The sequence below is a fragment of the Eulemur rufifrons genome, chromosome 24, assembly GCF_041146395.1.
Source record: "Eulemur rufifrons isolate Redbay chromosome 24, OSU_ERuf_1, whole genome shotgun sequence".
Taxonomy (NCBI): Eukaryota; Metazoa; Chordata; class Mammalia; order Primates; family Lemuridae; genus Eulemur; species Eulemur rufifrons.
Window position 1 is genome coordinate 15,376,658 of NC_091006.1, and position 21,256 is coordinate 15,397,913.

At 50.2% G+C, this 21,256-nt stretch overlaps 3 protein-coding genes across 3 annotated transcripts in view; 1 reads left to right on the forward strand and 2 right to left on the reverse strand.

The window, feature by feature from the left end:
* Nucleotides 1-2,615, reverse strand: part of LOC138374879 (leukocyte immunoglobulin-like receptor subfamily B member 3) — a 39,337-nt gene extending 36,722 nt beyond the window's left edge. The window contains exons 1-6 of the mRNA XM_069458095.1: nt 2,582-2,615; nt 2,384-2,419; nt 1,916-2,200; nt 1,469-1,768; nt 946-1,242; nt 383-685 (exon numbers count right to left, since the gene is read on the reverse strand). Of these exons, the coding sequence (XP_069314196.1) occupies nt 383-685; nt 946-1,242; nt 1,469-1,768; nt 1,916-2,200; nt 2,384-2,419; nt 2,582-2,615 (1,255 nt within the window). The remainder of the gene's footprint in view (nt 1-382; nt 686-945; nt 1,243-1,468; nt 1,769-1,915; nt 2,201-2,383; nt 2,420-2,581) is intronic.
* The window catches only part of LOC138374230 (NACHT, LRR and PYD domains-containing protein 7-like), a 672,516-nt gene that overhangs the window by 156,068 nt on the left and 495,192 nt on the right, over nt 1-21,256 (forward strand).
* On the reverse strand, nt 7,650-21,239 carry LAIR1 (leukocyte associated immunoglobulin like receptor 1). Its single transcript, XM_069458096.1, has 8 exons — nt 21,206-21,239; nt 16,794-17,093; nt 9,262-9,300; nt 8,821-8,946; nt 8,692-8,734; nt 8,570-8,607; nt 8,308-8,360; nt 7,650-7,793 (listed from the first exon to the last, which is right to left on the reverse strand). The coding sequence occupies exons 1-8, from the start codon at nt 21,237-21,239 to the stop codon at nt 7,650-7,652; spliced, it is 777 nt and encodes a 258-aa protein (XP_069314197.1).

Here is a 21,256-nt window from a genome sequence, read left to right on the forward strand (position 1 = left end):
AGAAAGGTCATTGAACTCTTGGAAGATTCATTAGTAATAGGACATCTCCAAGGCACATGGTCATCAGACTGGTCAAAGTCAAAGTGAAGGTGAAAATCCTGCAACCTGCAAGATGAAAGCATCAAGCTAAATATTAAAAATAATTGATCTCATGGAGACAGAGAATAGAGTGATGGTTACCAGAAGACAGGCATGGTAGTGGGGATGGAAAATAAAGTGAGTCCGCTTAAGGGGTGGAAAAACATAGTTAGATAGTTAGAATGAACAATGTTTGACATCACAACAAAGTGACTATAATCAACAATACCTTCGAGTCTACCTTAGTAGGCAGGGCCCTGAGCTGACCCTCTGAGTTCAGAGAGGACAGGGTCAGGGTCCTCACCTGAGACCACGAGCTCCAGGGGGTCACTGGGCAGTGACAATAGGTAGGGGGAGGTGCTGAGTGAGCCGTAGCACCTGTAGGTCCCCCTGTGGGCTGAGGTCACAGGACTCATGGAGAATTCAGACTGGTACTGTTGAGCTGTGTACTTTGATCTGAGACGCTGGGGGGGATCGGCTGCCCCCTCCTTGGTCACAAGGAACGTGTCCGTCCTCCTCGATGACTGACACAGCAGGGTCACGTCCTCTCCAGAGGCCACCATGGGGCCCGGGTGCACCGAGAGGGAGGGTCTGTCAGGGAGCTGTCCTAGAGAGAGGAAGGAGGGGTGGGGGCAGCCCCCACCTCATTCTGAGCTGAGATCTCCCCAGGGCCTCTCTCTGAGGACCCTCAGTGTCTCTGTCTGTCTCTGTGATCTCTGAGTCTCCCCCTCCTCACAACCCTGTCTCCCTCTGTCCCTCTCCCTCCCTGAGACCCCCACCCCTCATCCAGGCCATCACCCCCTGGGGCTCCCCCAGCAGGGCCTGTGCAGAGTCTGGGTCCCTGACTGACCCCACTGGGCTCCTCACCTGCGATCAGGATGTCCAGGGGGTCACTGGGGGCCGACCACTCGGAGGAGAGGTTGTGTCCACCGTAGCATCTGTACCGGCCCCCGTGGGAGCCGCTCACAGGGCCCAGGGGGAATTCGGCCTGAGACAGCCCAGCCTGGGACTGCCGGCCAGGGCGCTGGGGGAGGAAATGTCCCCCCTCCTGGGACAGAGTGAATCTGTCATAGCCGACATCAGAGCGACACTGGAAGATCAGGTTTTGTTCAGGGGCCAGGACAGGGCCCTGCGGGGTGAGCAGGGAGGGCTTCCTAGACACACCTGGGGGGAAGGACACGCCATGGGCTGCAGGGGCTGGTTCCTCCCAACACCTCCGTGTCCTGTCCTGGCCCTGCAGGTCCCACTGTCTCTCACACTCTGGGTCTGTGGCCCTGGGAACCTTTGTTTCCTCACCACCTCTCCCACCTCAGGCTTCCCTGGAAGCAGGGCTCATGGTGATATTTTTGGGGTATCAGAAAATGAATGGGATGGGATGAAATGTCTTTACCTAAAACCAGTAGCTCCAGGGGGTCACTGGGTTCTGACCACACCTGTGGGGAGTTTCTGTAATAGCCATAGCATCTGAACGTCCACCTGTGGCTGGGGGTCACGGGGCCCACAGGGAACAGGGCCTGGTACTGCCCATAGGAGGTTTGCTGTGAGTCCCGGGTCCAGGAGAGCTTGTGTCCTTCCTCCATCAGAATGAACCTGTCAAATCCCTTCTGTGAGACACACTGGATGGTCATGTTCCCTCCTGATGTCACGACAGGGCTCGGCAGGGCTGAGAGGGTGGGTTTGCTGTAGGGTACTAGGAGAGAAGGAGGCAGCCATGTTAAATGGGGCTCACACATCCCACATCACCTCCACAGGGCTGGGCTGTGAGAGGGAGACACCCCTGAGGGCAGACCCCTTCTTGAGGGCAGAGGCTGGGGCTGGGATCCCCCTGTCTTCTCACCTGTCACCACCAACTCCAGGGGGTCACTGGGTTCTGACCATCCAGCAGGGCTGTGATAGGAACAGTGATATCTCCCTGCATACTGCTCTGTCATGGATGGGATGTTGAACTTGGCCTTGTTTCCAGGCTCCAGTGGTTTCTGTGTGTTCCAGGACCCTGATCTTCCATCTTTCTCCAGACGGTACTCCTTGGCATCCAGTGTCCCCTGACACGAGATGGTCACAGGGCTCCCCCAAGTGATCAGAGAGTCTGGCTCAGCCCAGAGGGTAGGTTTGGGGAGGGTCCCTGGAAGGAAATCAGAGGCGGAATCCCAAGACATCCTCACCCCTTAGATCCCAGCTCTCAGCCCAGGACCCTCCAGACGTCCCCATCAGTCAGCCCAGAACTGCTGTTCCCCACCCCCAGCTGCCCAGGGGTGTCCCCTTGTCCCCAGTGAGGAGGGACCTGGGAAACCTGGGACAGACTGACCTGCCTGCACGCTGGTCGTGGTGCCCAGACTCAGCCCTGGAAGAGAGTTCCCTGTGAGAGATTTGTACCCTGAAGGCTCAGCATGTCCTGTCCTCCCCGGGAGCCTCCTGAGCCCCTGGGGTCTCCTGCTAGAGCAGGGCCTGGCTGTGGGGTGGGGTCCCTCCCATACCAGGCCTCCCCTCCCCTCTTCCATCTCACCGAGGCAGAGCAGGGCCGTGAGGGTGGGGGTCATGGCGTCTCCTCCCACTGGCCCCGGCTGTACAGATGGATGAGACCACGGTGCCTGCAGGACAGACAGACACTGTGGGCTGTGGCCACTTCGAGGCTGGGTCCTTCCTGTTATGGGGTTGTCACATCAGCAGCCCCACAGGAAGGGGAACTTCCAACCCACTCCAGAAGCCTAGTTCTCATTTCTCCAGGGCTGGGGCTGGGCAGGCACCAGGGTGTCTGAAGACATTTCAGACAGAAATGGGGTCTCCTTGACCCCCAAGCCACTTTCTGCCTCATCTGTCCTCATGTTACTGAAGTTTAGGACATAGCGGCCAACAGACCCAGTGCCTTCTACGTTGGCTCCTCCCAGGTGAGGATGATGAGGGCCTCTCCTCCCTCTCGGAGCCTCCCCACGGGGCCTCCTTCCCCCGCTTCAGCCCAGCGCCGCGGCCTCACCACGGCAGTCGTCTCACCGCCCTGGAGATGCCTCAGGGAAGCTGCAGGTTCGTGCCCACGGCAGACTCCGACCAGCAGAGACACACGGGCATCTGACAGTGCAGTTCCCATTGAGCTGCCTTGTGGCCGTGAGACAGTCAAGGAGAGTCAACAAGCGGACAGAGGGCAGCACCACAGAGCAGGGGAGGCAGAGTCCCCTACAGATACGCGGACCTCCTCCTGCACCTGACCCTGTCTCCTCCCTGCGACATGACAGCTCCCCAACTTCTGCCCCAGACTTTCTTCCAGAAACTGCTGGGGATATCAGATTGTTGATGCCACTATGACTGGTACAAATGTATTATGTATATTTGAGAAGGGGAAGTCGGGTAAAGTCTAGTTGCCATACACCAAAAGGTCCAGTGGCAGTGGGAAGTGACCTGGGGACAGCCTTACAGTTCTCCTGGGGTCATGTTGTGTTCGTATTTTAAAAGTTGAAAAATTTGTTGGGAGACTGTGGGAGAGGGAACCCGGAAGCACTTGTGTGCCCATTGGGTCATTTTCTCAGGACTTCAATGTGAGAGGTCATGAATGAGGGACAATTTGGTTCACTGGCAATTTTGGGGCAGGACAGGGCATAGGTTGGGCTTCAACCACAGCTACGTGTCCTGATCAAAGTGCTGCCTTCTTTAATCCATTTCCTCCTTTCTACTTCCGGTGACGGAGCTTGGTAATCAGACAGGCGGAGGCTCACCTGGGAGGTGGGTGTGGTCAGGGTCAGGAGCAGGAGCGAGGGGAAGAAGGTGACACTCAGAGGTGGTGGACATGGCTGGGGCGGGGCTGCCCTAGCATCTCGGTCCCCACACGACTGCCCAGAGCCCCAGGACTGTGGGCGGAGGGGTGAACCTGCACCTTCTCATCAGCCGAGTCCTCAGGAGCCCGTGTGTCTTCAGGGAGGGCTGCAACACAGTCCTTGTTTTTAACAGTTGGCCAGCACAGGTCAGAAAGCCTCCCTGTTCCCAGAGCATCCCAATGTCGTCAGCCACTCTGAAGGCAGAGCTAGTGTCGTATAAACGCTCTCTGTCTTTCCCTGGGCCCCAAGGCAGGCCCTGGCCAAGCATGGAGTTCAGGCTGCTGGGCAGACTTAGCGCCGGGAACAGGACCAGACTGTGTTACATCGTGAAGGGAGGTAACAGCAAGACCCCTTCGGTAGGCGCCTGTGGGGTCTCTGAGGTCGGACCCATCAGGAAGCCATCGTACTCTGGTCAGGAAGGGGAGTTTCGTGGAGGTCCCCTCGGGGCATCGGGAGTTGGGCTGTGGGAACCACAGTCATGATCTCATCACCGGGGAGAGGAAGTGAGGTAGCAGGGTGGGGCGCAGGGCGGCAAGGAGGGGGAGGGAAAGGATTTCCTAGCTGGCGAGGCCGCTGGCAGAGAGGTGCTGAGTGTGGGGTGGAGAAGGGCTCCCACAGATGAGGGACACGCACCGTGGGTGGGGAGCCCATAACTGTCTTTTCGGTCATCTTTCCTGGGGTGGAGACGGCTGCGTCTGCACATGGACGGGGGGAGGCCTGGGCTGCTGATCAAGGTGTTGGCTGTGGCACCCAGCGGGGCAGTGTCGCCCACCACGGCCCCGAGTCAGGACACCAAGGCCAGTGCCTTCTCCATCGCGAATAAGGAAAAGGGCAAGTTACAGCTGGGGTGGCCCAGAATAGGGGCCAGGGCTGGCTGCATTTTGATTTCCTCAAAAGAGTGTTGAGATTTGGAGGTCCATAGAACAGCGTCTGGGTTAGTTTCTTGAGGAAAGTCATAAAGTGGTTGAATTAACAGAGAAAAATTAGGGAGCCAGGCATGGCAGTAGCTTTCAGGCCCCTAGAACTCATGTAATTGTCTCTTTATTTGGGGAACGTGAAACATAAAATGCCTTGGATTCCTTTATGGTCCATATCAGACCATGGGGTGTTATGAGGTGACCCATGAACTTAACAGAGATTTCACGACTTGGAGCTTTGGTTTGGAGACCTCATGTCCCTTGGAAGCCAACCTGTGAAGGAGGTAGAGGGTGTCTTGTAAACAAACATCCTCTGGAGGGGAGCAGAGGAGCAAGTCACCCCCATCCTGCAGCAAGGTGGACCCAGGAGGGAACAGGTCCCCAGCCAAGTCAGCTCTAAGAGCTGGGGAGAGGCAGGTGGAGCCGCCAGGGTGTCCCTGCGGGGGCAACCCAGGTGTAGTGGCCGCCCCCAGTGAAGGCAGAAGGTGGCTACAGGAATGCTGAGAAAGGCACTGCAGAGACCTACAGCTGAAACCTGCGCGGTGCTGGGAGGAATGTGTGAAAGGAGCGTATGTGGGTCTGGTCCGACAGGGTGGCGAGGTGGGACAGTGTTGCCAACAGCTCTGCGACCCTGCGGGAATCTCCAACCTTTCCCGTGTGGTTTATGTGCAGGCAGGCGGGTGTATTACAAGGGCCAGTGCAGGGAGGCGCGAGTCTCCTCTGGGTAAATCCTCCAGGGGTGGGGGGGGGAGGGAGAAAGAGGGAGACAGAAAATGTATCCCACTTGGAAAACAGAGAAATTCAGCCATAATGTAGCAGAAGAGGAGAAAGATGAAGAGCACAGGGTTAGGAAGCAGATCCCTGGGGGAATTAAATTTGAGTAGAAATAGCAAATTAAATCTCAGCACAAGTTAAAATTGAGCAGGGCGGCCGGGCACACACCCTCTCTGGGCCAGGACAGAGACCTCCCTGCACAGCGAGCTCAGCCCGTCCCGGGTACAGAACACGGAGTCGGGAGCCCAGCGGGTCTGCAGCCCCCACCCTGAGGCCTGGGCGACCTCAGACAAGTTACTTGGTGTCTCCGTCCCTCGTTTCTACAAGAAAAATGAGGGAAAGAATAGGACGTGCTGTGGAGGGTTTGTACTAGAACAGAATGTGTTAATGTTTGAAGAGAACTACATAGAAATTGCCCCATAGGAAGAACTGACCGAGTTTCTGTTGAATTTTTAAAAATAGTCTTTTTTCACATATATAATAATATATTTTTAAAATACCTGCCTTGTAATAGTCATTCAGGTTTCTTTTGTATTTGTTTGTTTATTTGTTTTCTGGAGCTTTGCAGGGGGGGAGGGGAATTTTTTTTAATTGACAAATAATAGCTGCATATATTATGGGGTAAAATATGATGTTTGATTTTTTTAAATATATGCAGTTCTGCCCAGGCGGAGTCTCACCAGGAGGTGTGCCCATTTGAGTCTCCACATCAGGCTTGTCGTTGTTTTTTTGTTTGTTTGTCCTTGGTGGGGGCGGGGGTGGTAAAAAAAAAAAAAAAGTCAAACCAAATTAACATAAATGAGACGCTCTCGCTCCCTAGTGGCTCATAGGGTAATTTTCTGTTTTAATCTGAATGGGAGAACACGTCTGAGGGTTCGAGTGGGTGGAGACGCAGATATGTCCCGTTCCACATTGGATTCAGGGCTCTCTTGGGACGTGTGGCTGTGTGTGTGTGTGTGTGTGTGTGTGTGTGTGTCCTGTGTGTGCACGTGTGTAGCTGTGGGTAGGTGGGTTCAACTCTCTGCCTTCTTCCAGCCACACCTTCCCTCAGCCCCTCCCCATTCATCCCAGATACACACGCTCCATCAGGAAACACTGACACCAGCTCTAAGTCCAAGACGAACAAGTTCAGGAGATCTCATGTCCAGCCTGGGTGAGGATGGATGTGCTAATGAATTTAACCGTGGCAACAATTGCAATGTATGTGTACAGCAAATTATCTCATTGTACACCTTGGATATATACAATCTTGGTCAACTAAATGTAAAAAAGTAAAAAGAAAATGCTGACATCTCTTCTGCAGCTCTTGTTTCTCCCACTCAGCTTTGAACAACGTGAAGGCAGAGACACGGCCCAAGTGACCTGTGCACCCAGGACCTGGCACAGGGCTGCCAGCTGTTGGGTCTCTCAAACTATTTATTGATGCACAAAGTAAAGTATGACCCAGATAACTGGGCTCAGCCCTCAGCTGCATAAGTATAGCCCAGTTTCAAGGTTAGCAATTAAAGTCTACGAAGGTCTTCAGGGTCAGCTGAGTAGGTAATTAAAATGGAGTCTTTGGGGAAGTTGGGAATTCATAGGAGACACCTGGGAGCAGCCGGGAGCCTGCAGCATTGTTCATGAAATCAGCTGGGTGCCTGTAGCTAGCAGCCAAGTGACTGCAGCTGGGGCTCTGCTGGAAACAGCCAGGTGACTGTAGTTGGGTCTTTGGAAACAGCCAGGTGACTGTAGTTGGGTCTTTGGAAATAGCCAGGTGACTGCAGTTGGGTCTTTGGAAACAGCCAGGTGACTGCAGTTGGGTCTTTAGAAACAGCCAGGTGATTGTAGTTGGGGTTCGAAGCAACCACAACACAGTCTCTCCAAGTATCTGGTCAATTGTGGAAGGGACCACTCGGTTAATGAATGTTCTGGATGTTGATTAGAGATCTCCGGGCTCCAGCTCTTGTCCCCAGGAAGGCTGACTGGCTGGCTCTCCAGGTCAGGATGAAGACAAGGCGAAGCCCTCCAAATGGCTGCCTTAGACTTTCCAAGAGTGACTTCCTGTGTCCTCAGGTGCAGGGGCCAGGTGGGCCTGCGGTTAGTTTCTGGTGATGGCTGCATACATGCTGGACTCAGCCACAGGCTCTGTGAACTGTGGGGATGTAGCATGGGCTGTCCGTGTGAGGGCCTGGTGGTCCAGCTGAGCATATGTCACCTCCGCGGGGTCCCCTGCAGAAGGGGTCTGGGGAGAAAGACCCAGAGTGAGTGAGCATTGGGTGGGGGGTGAGTCAAGGGAGGGGCTCTGGGGATGGATGGGGCACCGTGGTAGCCACCTCCAAGGGCCCCAGTGCTCCCCCTCCTGAAATCACAGCATTGTGCAGTCCCCTCCCACAAGGTATTAGGAGTGGTTTATTTGACCAATAGAATAAGTGAAGACACTTGACTTCCAAGGTGAGGCCACAAACACCAATGTGGCTTCTGCCCTTCCCTGTCTGGGATCCCTCCCTCTGGGGGAAGTCGGTGGCTGTGGAGAGTCCCACGTGACTCCCGCCAGCAGACAGGAGACATTTGGAAGCAGATCCTCCAGCCCAGTGAAGCCCGGGTTGACACAGCTACCTCAGGAGAGACCATGGGCCAGGACCACCCAGCTAAGCCACTCCCAAATTCCTGACCCAAGAAAGTGGAATAGTTTTGTTAAGCTGCTAAATTTGGGGCATTTTGTTACATGGTAATTGATAACCAGTACAAAGACTTACTGGGGTGTCCATCTCTCTCTCCTTCTCAGGAAGTCCATCGACAGTGGCCACATCTGGATGGGAGAAGACACGTGGTCAGTCCTCTGGGGTGGACGTCAGAAGGTAAAACTGCCTGAAACCTCACAATTTCAGACGTATGTCATTTTGTACCCAATCTAGAATCTCTTAGAGGGTGCCCAGACATTCTCCTCCACCCACTGCATCCTGACTGGTACTGAGCGCCCACTTCCTCTGCCCTCACTTGTCCCTCCTCCCCCTTTACCTGCTTTCCTCTCCAGGACATCAACAGCCTGGCTGAGCCTGAGGGAAAAAACAAATGAGCATCGGGGGAGCCCGGGGTTGGGGCACTGAGTGTGGGCCGGGGGTCGTTTCCAGGTGCCTCACCTCTGCTGCGGCCTCTGCTCCTCGTCCTTCCTGCCGGGGGACCCTGAGGACAGTCGGGGTCTGAATTTAGGAGGGAGACACTGCCCTTACAGCCTCCCCAAGTCACCCCACCCTCCCCCTGACACTTACCCTGTTTCTTCTGACGCTGGCGAAGGAGGAAGAGGGCCAGGAGGAGGAGACAAAGGAGGAAAACCGCAGAGACCCCAATGAGGACATAAAGCTGCTCTGTCCTCAGGCCTCCAAGACCAGGTGTATCTAGGGAAGACGGAAATGGGTTTCTAGAACCACACATGCCTACTGTATTGAGTGCCTACTGTATACCACATACATGCTGCATGTCTGCTGTGGACATATTAATATATAAAATCTCCCAGGCGCATAACAGCCCTGCAACACAGGAATCCTTAGCCCCGTCTTTGCAGCAGGGGTCTGAGAGCCGAGGTCGTCTGTGCACAAGGACACAGTTAGCCATCGGTAGGGCTGGAGCTGGACCAAGCCCAAAGCCCGATCTTCTTCCCCTTCCCCAAGAGACACATACCAAGCTCTGGCTCTTATGTCCCCATCACTCACCACCATTGTTACTGTCATCCAAAGGCCTCTGTGTACCTCCTAAGAAGGGGGAATACAGAGAAGATGGGGTCAGAGGCCTGAAAGGGACAGAGAAGGCCCACAGTCCTCCCAGTGCCCACCACAGGGACCTCCATTCACACCCCAGGACCTGGTCTGCTCTTTTTTTTTTTTTTTTTTTTGAGACAGAGTCTCACTTTGTTGCTCAGGCTAGAGTGAGGGCCGTGGCGTCAGCTTAGCTCACAGCAACTTCAGACTCCTCGGCTTAAGCGATCCTACTGCCTCAGCCTCCCGAGTAGCTGGGACTACAGGCATGTGCCACCATGCCCGGCTAATTTTTTCTATATAGATTTTTAGTTGTCCATATAATTTCTTTCTATTTTTAGTAGAGACGGGGTCTCGCTCTTGCTCAGGCTGGTCTCGAACTCCTGACCTCAAGCGATCCACCCGCCTCGGCCTCCCAGAGTGCTAAGATTACAGGCGTGAGCCACCTCGCCCGGCCTGGCCTGCTCCTTTGAGACCAGAACTGTGCGGTAGAATCTTGCACATTGCACTGTCCATTGTGCTAGCCACACACGGCCCTTGGCATTTAAATTTAATCAAAGTTGAATGAAATGAGAAGCTAGCCGCACTAGCTGCTCTCAAGGGCTCAGTGGCCACACGTGGCCAATGACATCCCTACTGGATGGCGCAGATATAGGACATCTCCTTAGCACGGGAAGCTGTGTTGCACGTTGCCACTCCCTGCCCTCTGCAGACCTTTACAGACACCGACCACTGGTGGGAAGAGGAAGAAGAACTTCCTCTCGCTGACCACATTCTGGGTCCCCACCAGAGCACAGGAATACCCATCTCATCCCCAATTTCATCTGTTTCTCACAACAGCCCCCTGATGGGGGTGGAAACCGCCCTTCTGTGGGGAGGAAGTCAAGTCCCGATGCGATGTGCTCATGCTGCCTAAAGCCGTGCAGCTAGTCATCCAGTGCTTAGAGCGCCAGCCCAGACCCAGGCACAGCGCATTATGCAGCATGTCCGCTGCCTCTGTGAACATTCACCCTCCTCCGAGCCCACAGGTCCCCTCTTCTGGGAACAGCACCCCCTCCTCTCCCCTGCTCCCAAGGCACATCTTCAAAATCTTTTAAAGAAAGTTAGAAAACTTCACTCTCCCAGAGCATCCTTCCGTTGACACGTGGTCCGTGGTCCAAGATCCGAGATACCACCTGCTATTCCACAACATCGCTGTCTGCGGTTTCGCTTTATAACATTTGCCACAATTTAAAGGGAGATATGGGCCGGGCGCGGTGGCTCACGCCTGTAATCCTAGCACTCTGGGAGGCCAAGGTGGGCAGATCGTTTGAGCTCAGGAGTTCGTGACCAGCCTGAGCAAGAGCGAGACCCCATCTCTACTAAAAACAGAAAGAAATTATATGGACAGCTAAAAATATATATAGAAAAAATTAGCCGGGCATGGTGGTGCATGTCTGTAGTCCCAGCTACTTGGGAGGCAGAGGCAGGAGGATCCCTTGAGCCCAGGAGTTTGAGGTTGCTGTGAGCTAGGCTGACGCCACGGCACTCACTCTAGCCTGGGCAACAGAGTGAGACTCTGTCTCAAAAAAAAAAAAAAAAAAATATATATATATATATATATAAAGGGAGATATAGCTGACTCGAGACATCAGTTGCCATGTTGTTCTGGAGGGAAGGAAGGGTTTCAGATAAAGGAGAGGAGGGAATGGGCACAGCTCAGGTGTAGTTCAGGGGGAAGGGTGCCAGGGCCTGCCAGAGATTTCATGGGGAGAATTTGCAAAGCAGAACAGGAAGAAAAAAGATATGGGCAGAGGTCAACCCCAGAGAAGCTCAGAGCCTAGTGAGGGGGTAGGTGGGGGTTTCATTTCTCTTTCCTTCATACCTCTGGTACTCAGTGGGCTGCCCAGCTGCTTGGGAGGTTTTCCACCCTCATGAGCCCAAGGACTGCTGCAACCACTGAACTGGGATCTTTGTGAAAATAAAGCATCAGGCTGCCAGCCCCTTTGGGGTCGCTCCCTGTAGCCACGTCCCAGAGCTGAGACAGCAGACACAGTACTGCTTTCCCACACATAGCATCTCTTTCTCCACCCCAGGGAGCTCCAGCCCTTCAGTTTTCACATCACCTGTTTCCACACATTCATTTCCCAACTGCTGCCCAGACTGAGGTGGGCCTCAGAGAATCTGTGTGATCCCAGAGCTTGGACATTCTGTGCAGGTCACAGGGAGTGGAACCAGAAGGGCTAGAGTGCCAGCTCTTCTCCATTCAGACTCTTTCTCCACCGCTCACTGCAGCCAAGAGGGACTATTGAGCCAAGACTCTCAAAATTGGCTGTCGCCTCTCTGCTGGTGCACTGACACGTCTGAGGTTTCCACAGAGAGGGGGGCCCACACCGTTCCCCTTGAGGACCTGCAGTGGACCTTGGAGTACTCAGTCTGGGAGTCTTCTGCCTACTGGCACTCCCTGGAGACACCTGCTGCTGGGTCAGACATGCAGGCTGGATCCTGTACCCCCAGGACTACTTGATTGGGTTGCTTGGGGCCACAGAGGGGAGACTTGAGGAGCCCACATGGGCAGAAATGACAGGAGAGTGTAGTGTGGGTCTGAGCTGCAGCAAATTGGTGGAACACCCATTCCCCCACAGGAAAGCTGCACTTTTACACTGGGGCAAGTCCCAGGGCAGGGAGTTCCCAATCCACTGTGCCATTCCTGGTGAGTTCAGCCAGTTTGGGCTCCCATTTGCAACTAGACACTGGAAGGAGACTCGGGATCTGGGGAGGGAGATAGCCAGTCAGTGAATTATATATGGCCCCTTCTCCAGAACCAGACTTTCCAGTTTGGCTTCAGTCCCCTTCCCAGCTGCTTTCCCCAGCAGCCCAGGTGCTAACCTTTGATACCTGCCCAGACAGTTCTAGAAAAATCCCTCTGCAGAGCCTGAAGCCAGGCTCCCTAGATCCAGCCCTGGCCACGATCACTCCACCCACCTCTGCTGTGGTGGAGATCAAGCAATCCCCTGGGAGCTCCAGGGCCCCTTCCACTGCCTGGGGCATTCAGGTGCTTCTCCTGAGGGGCTAGAGCTGGGCACAGGCCCCAGAGAACAACACTGCAGTTGGCTCTTTCCTGCAAGCATCGACTACTGACAGGGAGAACAACTGTACAGCCTGTTACAGCATCTACTGACTCAATTGAACAGGGTGTGGCTGATTCTTACAAGCACCATGCACCATCTCAGAGATTAAGCTGGGGGTCTCAAAACAATTCACACAGCTGGGGAGAGGGGAAGACAGCAGAATGGAAGCAGCCTGGGCGGGGGGCAGGTGCCACTTTTTAGGAGAGGAATAAATGTTGCAGGTGGCTCAAGATGCAAGGGGTCTCCCTCCTCCACTGCAGACTTCTGGGCTGACTGGGGAGCTGCTCAGAGTCTGTGCAGAGACACTGCACCAGAGAGCAGGTGCAGCAGACATCTGGTGGCTGCCAATCCTGGGTTTCTGCAATGCCATCCTGATCAGTCTGGTGCACAGCACCAGGTCTGCTTGGGACTCAGCCTTCATGTACTCCATGAATATGTACAATTATTATATATCAATAAAAAATAAAATAAAAAAAGATCAATGAAACAAAAACTTGGTTCTTTTAAAAAATAAACAAAATTGACAGACCTCATGCTAGATTAACCAGGAATAGAGGAGAAAGGACCCAGATATGCTCAAGCAGAAATGCAAAAGGAAACATTACAACTAATACCACAGAAATACAAAACATCATCCATGAATACTATCAAAATCTCTATGAAAAGAAACTAGAAAATGTAGAGGAAATGGACAAATTTCTGGAAACCCACAACCTCCCAAGAGAAAGAAATAAAACTACTGAGCAGACCAATACCAAGCAGTGAGATCAAAGAAATAATAAAAAAGACTTCCAAGAAAAAAATCAGCCCTGGACCAGATGGTTTCACAGCCAAAATCCACTAGACCTACAAAGAAAAGTTGGTACCTATGCTACAGAAATTATTCCAATCATTCCATGACATTGAGAAGAAGGGAATTCTCCCCAACTCATTCTATGAAGCAGTATCACCTTGATACCAAAGCCAGAAAAGACACAACAAAAAAGAAAACTACAGACTAATATCTCTTATGAACATAGATGCAAACATCCTCAATAAAATACTAGCAAACCAAATTCAAACACATCAAAAAAAAAAAAAAATCCACCTTGACCAAGTGGCCTTCATTTCAGTAATGCAAGGTTGGTTTGACATATATAGATAAATAAATGTGATTCACCACATAACAGATGCAAAAACAAAGACCATGTGATCATCTCAATAGATACAGAAAAAGCATTTGAAAAAATTCAACACACTTTCATGACAAAAACTCTCAACAAACTAGGCATAGAAGGAATGCATCTCAGAATTATAAAAGCACTATATGACAAACCCACAGCCAACTTCATGCTGAATGCGGAAAAGTTGAAAGCTTTCCCCCTTAAGATCTGGAACAAGACAAGAGTGCCCACTCTCATCACTTCTATTCAACATAGTGCTGGAAGTTCTAGCCAAAGTAATTAGTCAAGAGAAAGAAATAAAGGGTATCCAAATTGGGAAAGAGGAAGTCCAACTATTTCTTTTCACTGACAGTATGATCTTATATCCAGAAAACCCCAAAGAACCCACCAAGAGACTCCTAGAATTGATAAATAAATTCAGCAAAGTCTCAGATTACAAAATGAATTTAAGCAAATCAGTAAATGAGTGCAATGCGCACTGTCTGGGTGATGGACGCGCTTGAGGCTCTGACTCAGGGGGATGGGGGGGCAAGGGCAATATACGTAACCTAAACTTTTGTACCCCCACAATATGCTGAAATAAAAAAAAATCAGTAGCATTTCTATATAACAATAACAGTCAAGTAGAGCCAAATCAATGACTCAATGCCACTCACAATAGCCACAAATAAAATAAAATACACATGAATATACTTAACCAAGGAGGTGAAAGATCTCTACAAGGAGAATTATGAAACATTCAGGAGGGAAATCACAGAGGATACAAAAAAATGTAAAAACATACTATGCTCATGGATTGGTAAAATAATTGTTAAAAAGTTCATACTACCCAAAGTGATTTACAGATTCAATGTAATCCCCATCAAAATACCAATGTCATATTTCACAGATCTACAAAAAATAATTCTATGCTTCATTTGGAACCAGAGAAGAGCCCGAATAGCCAAAGCAATCTTAAGCAAAAAGAACAAAGCTGGAGGCATCACAGACTTCAAGCTTCTAGCTATACTACAGGGCCATGGTAACCAAAACAGCATGGTATTGGTACAAAGATTGAGATATAGATCAATGGAACACAATAGAGATCCCAGATATAAAACCATCTACCTACACCCAACTGATCTTTGACAGGGCAGACAACAATGCCCACTGGGGAAAAGAAATCCTCTTCAATAGATGGTGCTGGGAGAATTAGATAGACACATACAGATGAATGAAACAGGATCCCTATCCCTCACCACTCACAAAAATTCATTCAAGATGGATAAAAGACTTCAATGTAAGGCATGAAACCATAAGGATTCTAAAAGAAAATGTAGGAAAAACTCATCTAGATATTGGCCTAGACAAAAAATTTATGACTATGGCTCCAATGGCAATTACAGCAACAAGAAAAATAAATAAGTAGGATTTGGTTAAATTAAAAAGCTTCTGCACAGCTAAGGAAATAATCAAGAGAGCAAATAGACAAACTACAGAATGGGAGAAAATATTTGCAAACTGTACATCCAATAAAGCGCTAATATCCAGAATCTACAAAGAACTCAGGCAAATCAGCAAGAAAAAAAACACCAAACAACCCCATTAAAAAGTGGGCAAAAGACATGAATGGAAACTTTTGAAAATAAGATAGTCAAATGGCCAAGAAACATGAAAAAAAATCTGGACATCACTAATCATCAAGAAAATGCAAATTAAAACACAACGCGATGTCACCTTACCCCTGTTAGAATGGCTTTTATTAAAAAGTCCAAAAATAATAGTTTCTGGCATGAATGCAGAAAGAAAGGAAAGCTTATCCGCTGTTGGTGGGACTACAAATTAGTACAACCACTATGGAAACAGTGTGGAGATTCCTCAAAGAACTGAAAGTAGACCTACAATTCAATCCAGCAATCCCACTACTGGGTACCTACCCAGAGGAAAAGAATCATTTTATCAAAGGACACCTGCACTCCAATGTGTATTGCAGCACAATTCACCAGAGCAAGGATGTGGAATCGACTCAAGTGCCCATCGATTCATGAGTGGATTAACAAAATATGGTATGTGTATTTGATGGAGTGCTGCTCAGACATATAAAAGGATGAATTAATGCCTTTTGCAATAATTTGGATGGAACTGGAGACCATCATCCTAAGTGAAGTATCACAGGAATGGAAAAACACACACCACAGGTACTCTCTATTAAATTGGAACTAACCAATGGGCACAAGTGTGCACCGAGGGAAGTAAAACTCATTGGAAATCAAGCAGGGGAGAAAGAGAGGAGAGGAGGGCCTAAAACCTACCTAAAGGATAAAATAAACACTATTCAAGTGATGGGCACACTTATAGCCGTGACTCAAGCATTACAAAAGTGATCCATGTTACAAAAACATTTGTACCCCCTTAATATTCTGAAATAAACACACAAAACACAATGGCTGCATCTGGCCATCCCAGACAATGTCCTGAGACTACTGAGAAAACAGGGCAGTGGGACAGGATTCATGGGCGAGCCCACCCCCTCCAGCCATTCTGCTGGAGGCTGGTCACTCCTTCTGCTCCTCCAGCCACTGTGCTCTGTTTGACCTCACGGAACCATCACAGAGCAGCTCCTATGAGGCCTTTGGAGGACATGGAGGTGGTTGGGACTCTCCTCACTGGACTCTGACTCCAGGTCATCTCTGGGACTGACCACATACAGAAGCACGAATGGTTCTTAACACAAAGATTCCCCAAAGTACAGTCCAGTCCTGGTCTGAGGTCATCCCTGGATCCTGTGACCTGCCCAGTGGAAGGTGGACCATAGCAGAGGGGACACATGGCCTGGGGCCACCACAGGTTCTGGCTCAGTGGGAAAGAATAGGAAGAATAACTATCCTGAGTGAAAGACATTGGTTCCCTAGAAGGGGGTCTGCCCCTACCCAATCCCTGGGAACCCACTTCCCACCCAGCCCAGCAGGGCCAGCTCTGTGCCCACCCGGTGCTGGCTGGGGCTATGTGTTCAGTCCTCCTGTGGTGTCCAGATGAGACCAGGCCTCCAGGAGTCTAAGGTGGTGTGAGGGCAGAGGGGACCTGTGTGCAGAGCGGGCAGGAGGGGAGGGCTTGGGGTCGGGAGGAGGACAGGGGAGTCTATGGAAAGAGGCCGCTGCCACCTGGGACAGGCCCAGGGACCTGGGGACAAACCTGAGGGCAGAGCTGAGACTGGGGCAGGGGCTGATGACATTCTCACCTGTCACCACCAGCTCCAGGAATTCACTCCGATCAGACCACCTGCCGGACTCCTTACCATAGATGCATTGATAACGCCCAGCATTGACTTCACTAAATGCCTCAATGTGGAATCTGGCCTCTGTCTCAGGTGCACCAGGTTGAGACACAATATTAATATCCCTGAATGGAGGGGGGTTTTTCTCCCTCTCCAGGCGGAATATCTCAGCCCCAGCAGGGCCTCGGCACACCACAGTCACCGACTGTCCCCGGGGAATCACAGAGCCTGGCACAGCCGAGATGGAGGGTCTGGGCAGGGTCCCTAGGAGGGAAGCAGAGCAGGGTCTCAGTGTCCATTGGAGGAAATCACCATCCACGTAATTCATCTTAGGTCACAATTCAATGTTTTTAGCAAATCTGCAGAGTTGTGCAACCATGATCCCAATCCAGCTTTAGAACATTTCTGCCTCTCCTGCCCATCCGCATGCGTTTGGATTCACATCACTGCAGAGTTACTTTCCACACTTGACAGCAAGGGCCTGGAGACTCAGTTGCACCGTGGGCCTTGCTTGGGGTCACCTGGGAAGTGTCAGAGCAGCCTGGGGCCCAGGCATGTCTGCTGCAGAGTCCGACTCCTTCCCTGTTGGGGGGGGGGGCAGGGTGGGGACAAGATGAGGATGACATGAATGACCAGGTTGTTGTGAGGGACAGGGAAGTAAGGATCCTGGAGATGACTTGAGCTGGGGCCTGCAGGGCAACTGGCCAGTCCCCAGGTGGGACTGTGTAAGGGGTGGGGGTGGGGAGATTACAAAGCTCTTAGGAGAGTCTGGAGTGGGGAGCAGGAGGGTGAATCGCCCAGCACAGCTCTGCTCACAGCAGATGCCCGGCTGATGACAGTTCCCATTTCTAACGCAAGTCTTCTGTTGGGCAACCACCTCTGGGTTTTCCTCTATATTAGTCTGCTTTCATCTCAGCCTAATTTCCATTTCCTTGTTGTTAAGTTGCTTGAAAACCCCCATTTGTCTCAGTTTGGCTGGAGGTGGAAGAGGAAGTATGGGTTTGAAGGAAACAGGAAGGTTGTGTCAAATTTAGCAAAATCCCTAATAAAGGCAGGGAGGTGGCAGGGGTTCAATTCACTCATTCACTGCTTATTTTTAATTGACAAATAAAAATTATATATATTTATGGTATACAGCATGATGTTTTTTTTTTTGTTGTTTGTTTTGTTTTGTTTTTTTTTTTTTTGTTGAGACAGAGTCTCACTTTGTTGCCCAGGCTAGAGTGAGTGCCGTGGCGTCAGCTTAGCTCACAGCAACCTCAAACTCCTGGGCTCAAGCGATCCTCCTGCCTCAGCCTCCCGAGTAGCTGGGACTACAGGCATGTGCCACTATGCCCGGCTAATTTTTTCTAATATAGATTTTTAGTTGTCCATATAATGTCTTTCTATTTTTAGTAGAGACGGGGGTCTCGCTCTTGCTCAGGCTGGTCTCGAACTCCTGACCTCGAGCGATCCACCCGCCTCGGCCTCCCAGAGTGCTAGGATTACAGGCGTGAGCCACCGCGCCCGGCCTGGCATGATGTTTTGATATAGGTATACATTGTGGAATAGCTAAATCAAGCTAATTAACATATGCATTACTTCACATACTTATTTTTTGGTGATGAGGACATTTAAAATCTGCCCTCTTAGCAATTTTCAAGTATACAATACACTGAAATTAACTATAGTCATCATGTTGCACTCCTGAACTTATTCCTCCTGTCTAACTGAAATTTTTTATCTGTTGACCAACATCTCCTCATCCACTGTTTGTTCATTCTCCCATTCAACCACGGCTTAGTTCCTTGTCTATCTGTTTAGAGATGCTTTCCAAGTGCCACAAGTCCCATAAGTGTGAGAAATACCTGTACAGGATCCCTGCCCTTTGGAGCTGAAAGTATGGGAGGGAGGACAGAAGTTGACAGAATACTTGTCCAAATCTGTAGCTACAAACTGTGGTACGTGTCCTCAGGGTGAGAGCAGGAATCTAGGGGAACAGGTGGGAGGCAGAGCTGGCCTCCTCTGGGAAATCAGGGGGAAGAGGTACCTGAGCTGAGACCTGAGGGACAAGTGTAAATTAGCCAAGCTGAGCAGACGAGTGTAAATTACCCAAGTGTAAATTTCCCACTGAAAGTGGGAAAATCAGCTTGTGAATGTTGGTCCAAGGATACAAAGTTTCAGTTGGACAGGAGAAATAAGTTCAGGAGAACTATCGTACACCATGGTGACCATAGTTAATAACAATGTATTGTAGTCTTGATATTGCTAACTCATAAAACAAATTGTAAGTGTTCTCACCATACACACAAAAATGATAAGTATGTGAGGTAATGAATATGTTAATTAGCTTGATTTAGCCATCCCACAATGCATACAGATTTCAAAACATCACATCATACACAATAAATATATACAATTTTATGTGTCCATTTTAAAAATGAATTAAGTAATTTAAAAAATAAGTGTAATTTAAAAAAATCAGAAGGCCCAGAGTTGAGCATAATAAGGTGTGTTTGAGAAAATGAAAGAAAGTTGAGATACCTAGAGTCACATGAGCCAGATGGCGTGGGGACAGGATGTGGCCTGAACATGCCTGTGCTTGGACCGAAGGGAAATGCTTCGGTTTGATTCTATCTGAAGATGAAAAGTAGAAGGGCTTTGAGGAAAAATAATATTTTGCCTTAAAATGAAATATTAAGTAAAAAAAGTTCAAAGAAATTTTTAAAAATTGTGGAAAGTATTATGGTCATATTTGTGCTTTTGCAATGCAAATGACAATCTCCCTGGTGCCAAGAAGGGAGTGGGCAGCAGTGGCTCGGCCAGGCTGAGGCAGACCCTGGCTTGGAGGGGAGTCCAGAAAAGTATATGAAGAGACAGGGAAAGGTGAGAAAAATTTAGGGGGACATCAACCCTGGGAGATACATTGCATACAAGAGGACGGAGAAGATGGGATCCAGGGTGAATTCTCAGGTTCTGCCCATGTGACTCTCATAGTCCCTGCCAAGGAGCTGCTGAGTGAGGTCTGGGTTTATGTGAGGAGAACTCAGGGAGGGTTTATGTAGATTACACTGGATTTGAATTGTCTTTGTGGAAATCAGTGTGTCTGAGATACCCGCACTCCCATGTCCATGGCGGCCTTATTCACAACAGCCAAGACATGGAATGAGTCTAGGCGTCCATCAACGGTATGAACGGATAAAGAAAATGTGGTTATACACAATGGAAGACTATTTAGCCTTGAAAAGGAAGGAAAATTCCATCATTTGCAACAACATAGATGAACTGAACATTGTGCTAACTGAAATAGGCCAGGCACAAAGAGATAAATACTGCACGATCTCACTTACATGTGGAATCTAAAGAAGTTGAACCCACGGAAGTAGAGAGTAGAACCCTGGTTATCGGAGGCTGGGGTTGTGAGGCATGGGAAAGATATTGGTCGAAGGATACAAAGTTTCAGTTGGACGGGAAGAATGAGTTTTTGAGATCAATTGTACAGTAGGATGACTACAGGTGATAATAATTGATTGTATTTTTCAAAGCTGCTAAAAAAAAAGTAGATTTTAAATGTTCCTAGCACACACACAAAAAAATGGTAAGTATGGGAGGGGATGGATATGTTACTTAGCCTTATTTAATCATTCCACAACTTAAAGATATATCTAAATATCACATTGTATTCCATAAACAGACACAATTATTATTTGTCAATTAAAAGTAACATTTTAAAAAATAAGAACAACAAAAGAAGACAGGTGGAGAACTGTGTGACAGTTAAACATTTGGGGTTGTTTGTCATTTGGGGTATATTTAAGGGTTTCCCTCCAGGCCCTCCCAGAATGAACATCACTCCCATCCAGAGCTGCCCTTGGGGTGCAGAGGGGCCTGGGAAGGCGTGACCCCCCTCCTGTGTGCGGACGGTGCCGCCCAGGCAGAGCGCTGGAAGAGAAGCCCCAGTGAGAACAGCGCCCAACTCCCGGCTTCCTTACAGGGCTGCTATCAAGACGGGGATTGATGGAACTGGTGGATGGGGGGCATTCAGCATCCCGTAATTACCAAACCATCCTTCCTCAACATTAATATCTGAGTATAGTCCTTCTTGCTCCAAAATAGCTTCAAGATAAATTCCCAAGACCCCTCTTCAAAAAAGGTCCTCTGCACCCTCAGTCCTTCCTAAAGCTGAACTCATCCCCATGCCCGGCCCCTGCTTCAGGACTGAGCCTTCTGTGGTCAGACTTAGGCCCAGGGAAGACCCAAGGGTAGCCTGGGGTGCAGCACTTTCCTCCCCCAGGGCCCCAGAATCTGCTGGACTGGGGTCAGGCCTGAGCAGGGAACTTCCCTGCTCCCAGCTCCTCTCTCTCCCAAACCCTCTCTCCCCTCCTTCCAGGACTCACCTAGGCCCAGGAGGGTAGTCGGGTGGAAAGACATGGCCCAGACCCAGCAGT

Excerpts from the sequence above, each read along its gene's own strand:
- LAIR1 (XM_069458096.1), bottom strand. The coding sequence starts at position 21,239 with ATGTCTTTCCACCCGACTACCCTCCTGGGCCTAG. Across the intron at positions 9,301-16,793 it reads CCTGGAGCTGGTGGTGACAG|GAGGTACACAGAGGCCTTTG; the intron begins GTGAGAATGTCA and ends CCCCCTTCTTAG. Across the intron at positions 8,361-8,569 it reads TGTCCTGGAGAGGAAAGCAG|ATGTGGCCACTGTCGATGGA; the intron begins GTAAAGGGGGAG and ends TCTCCCATCCAG.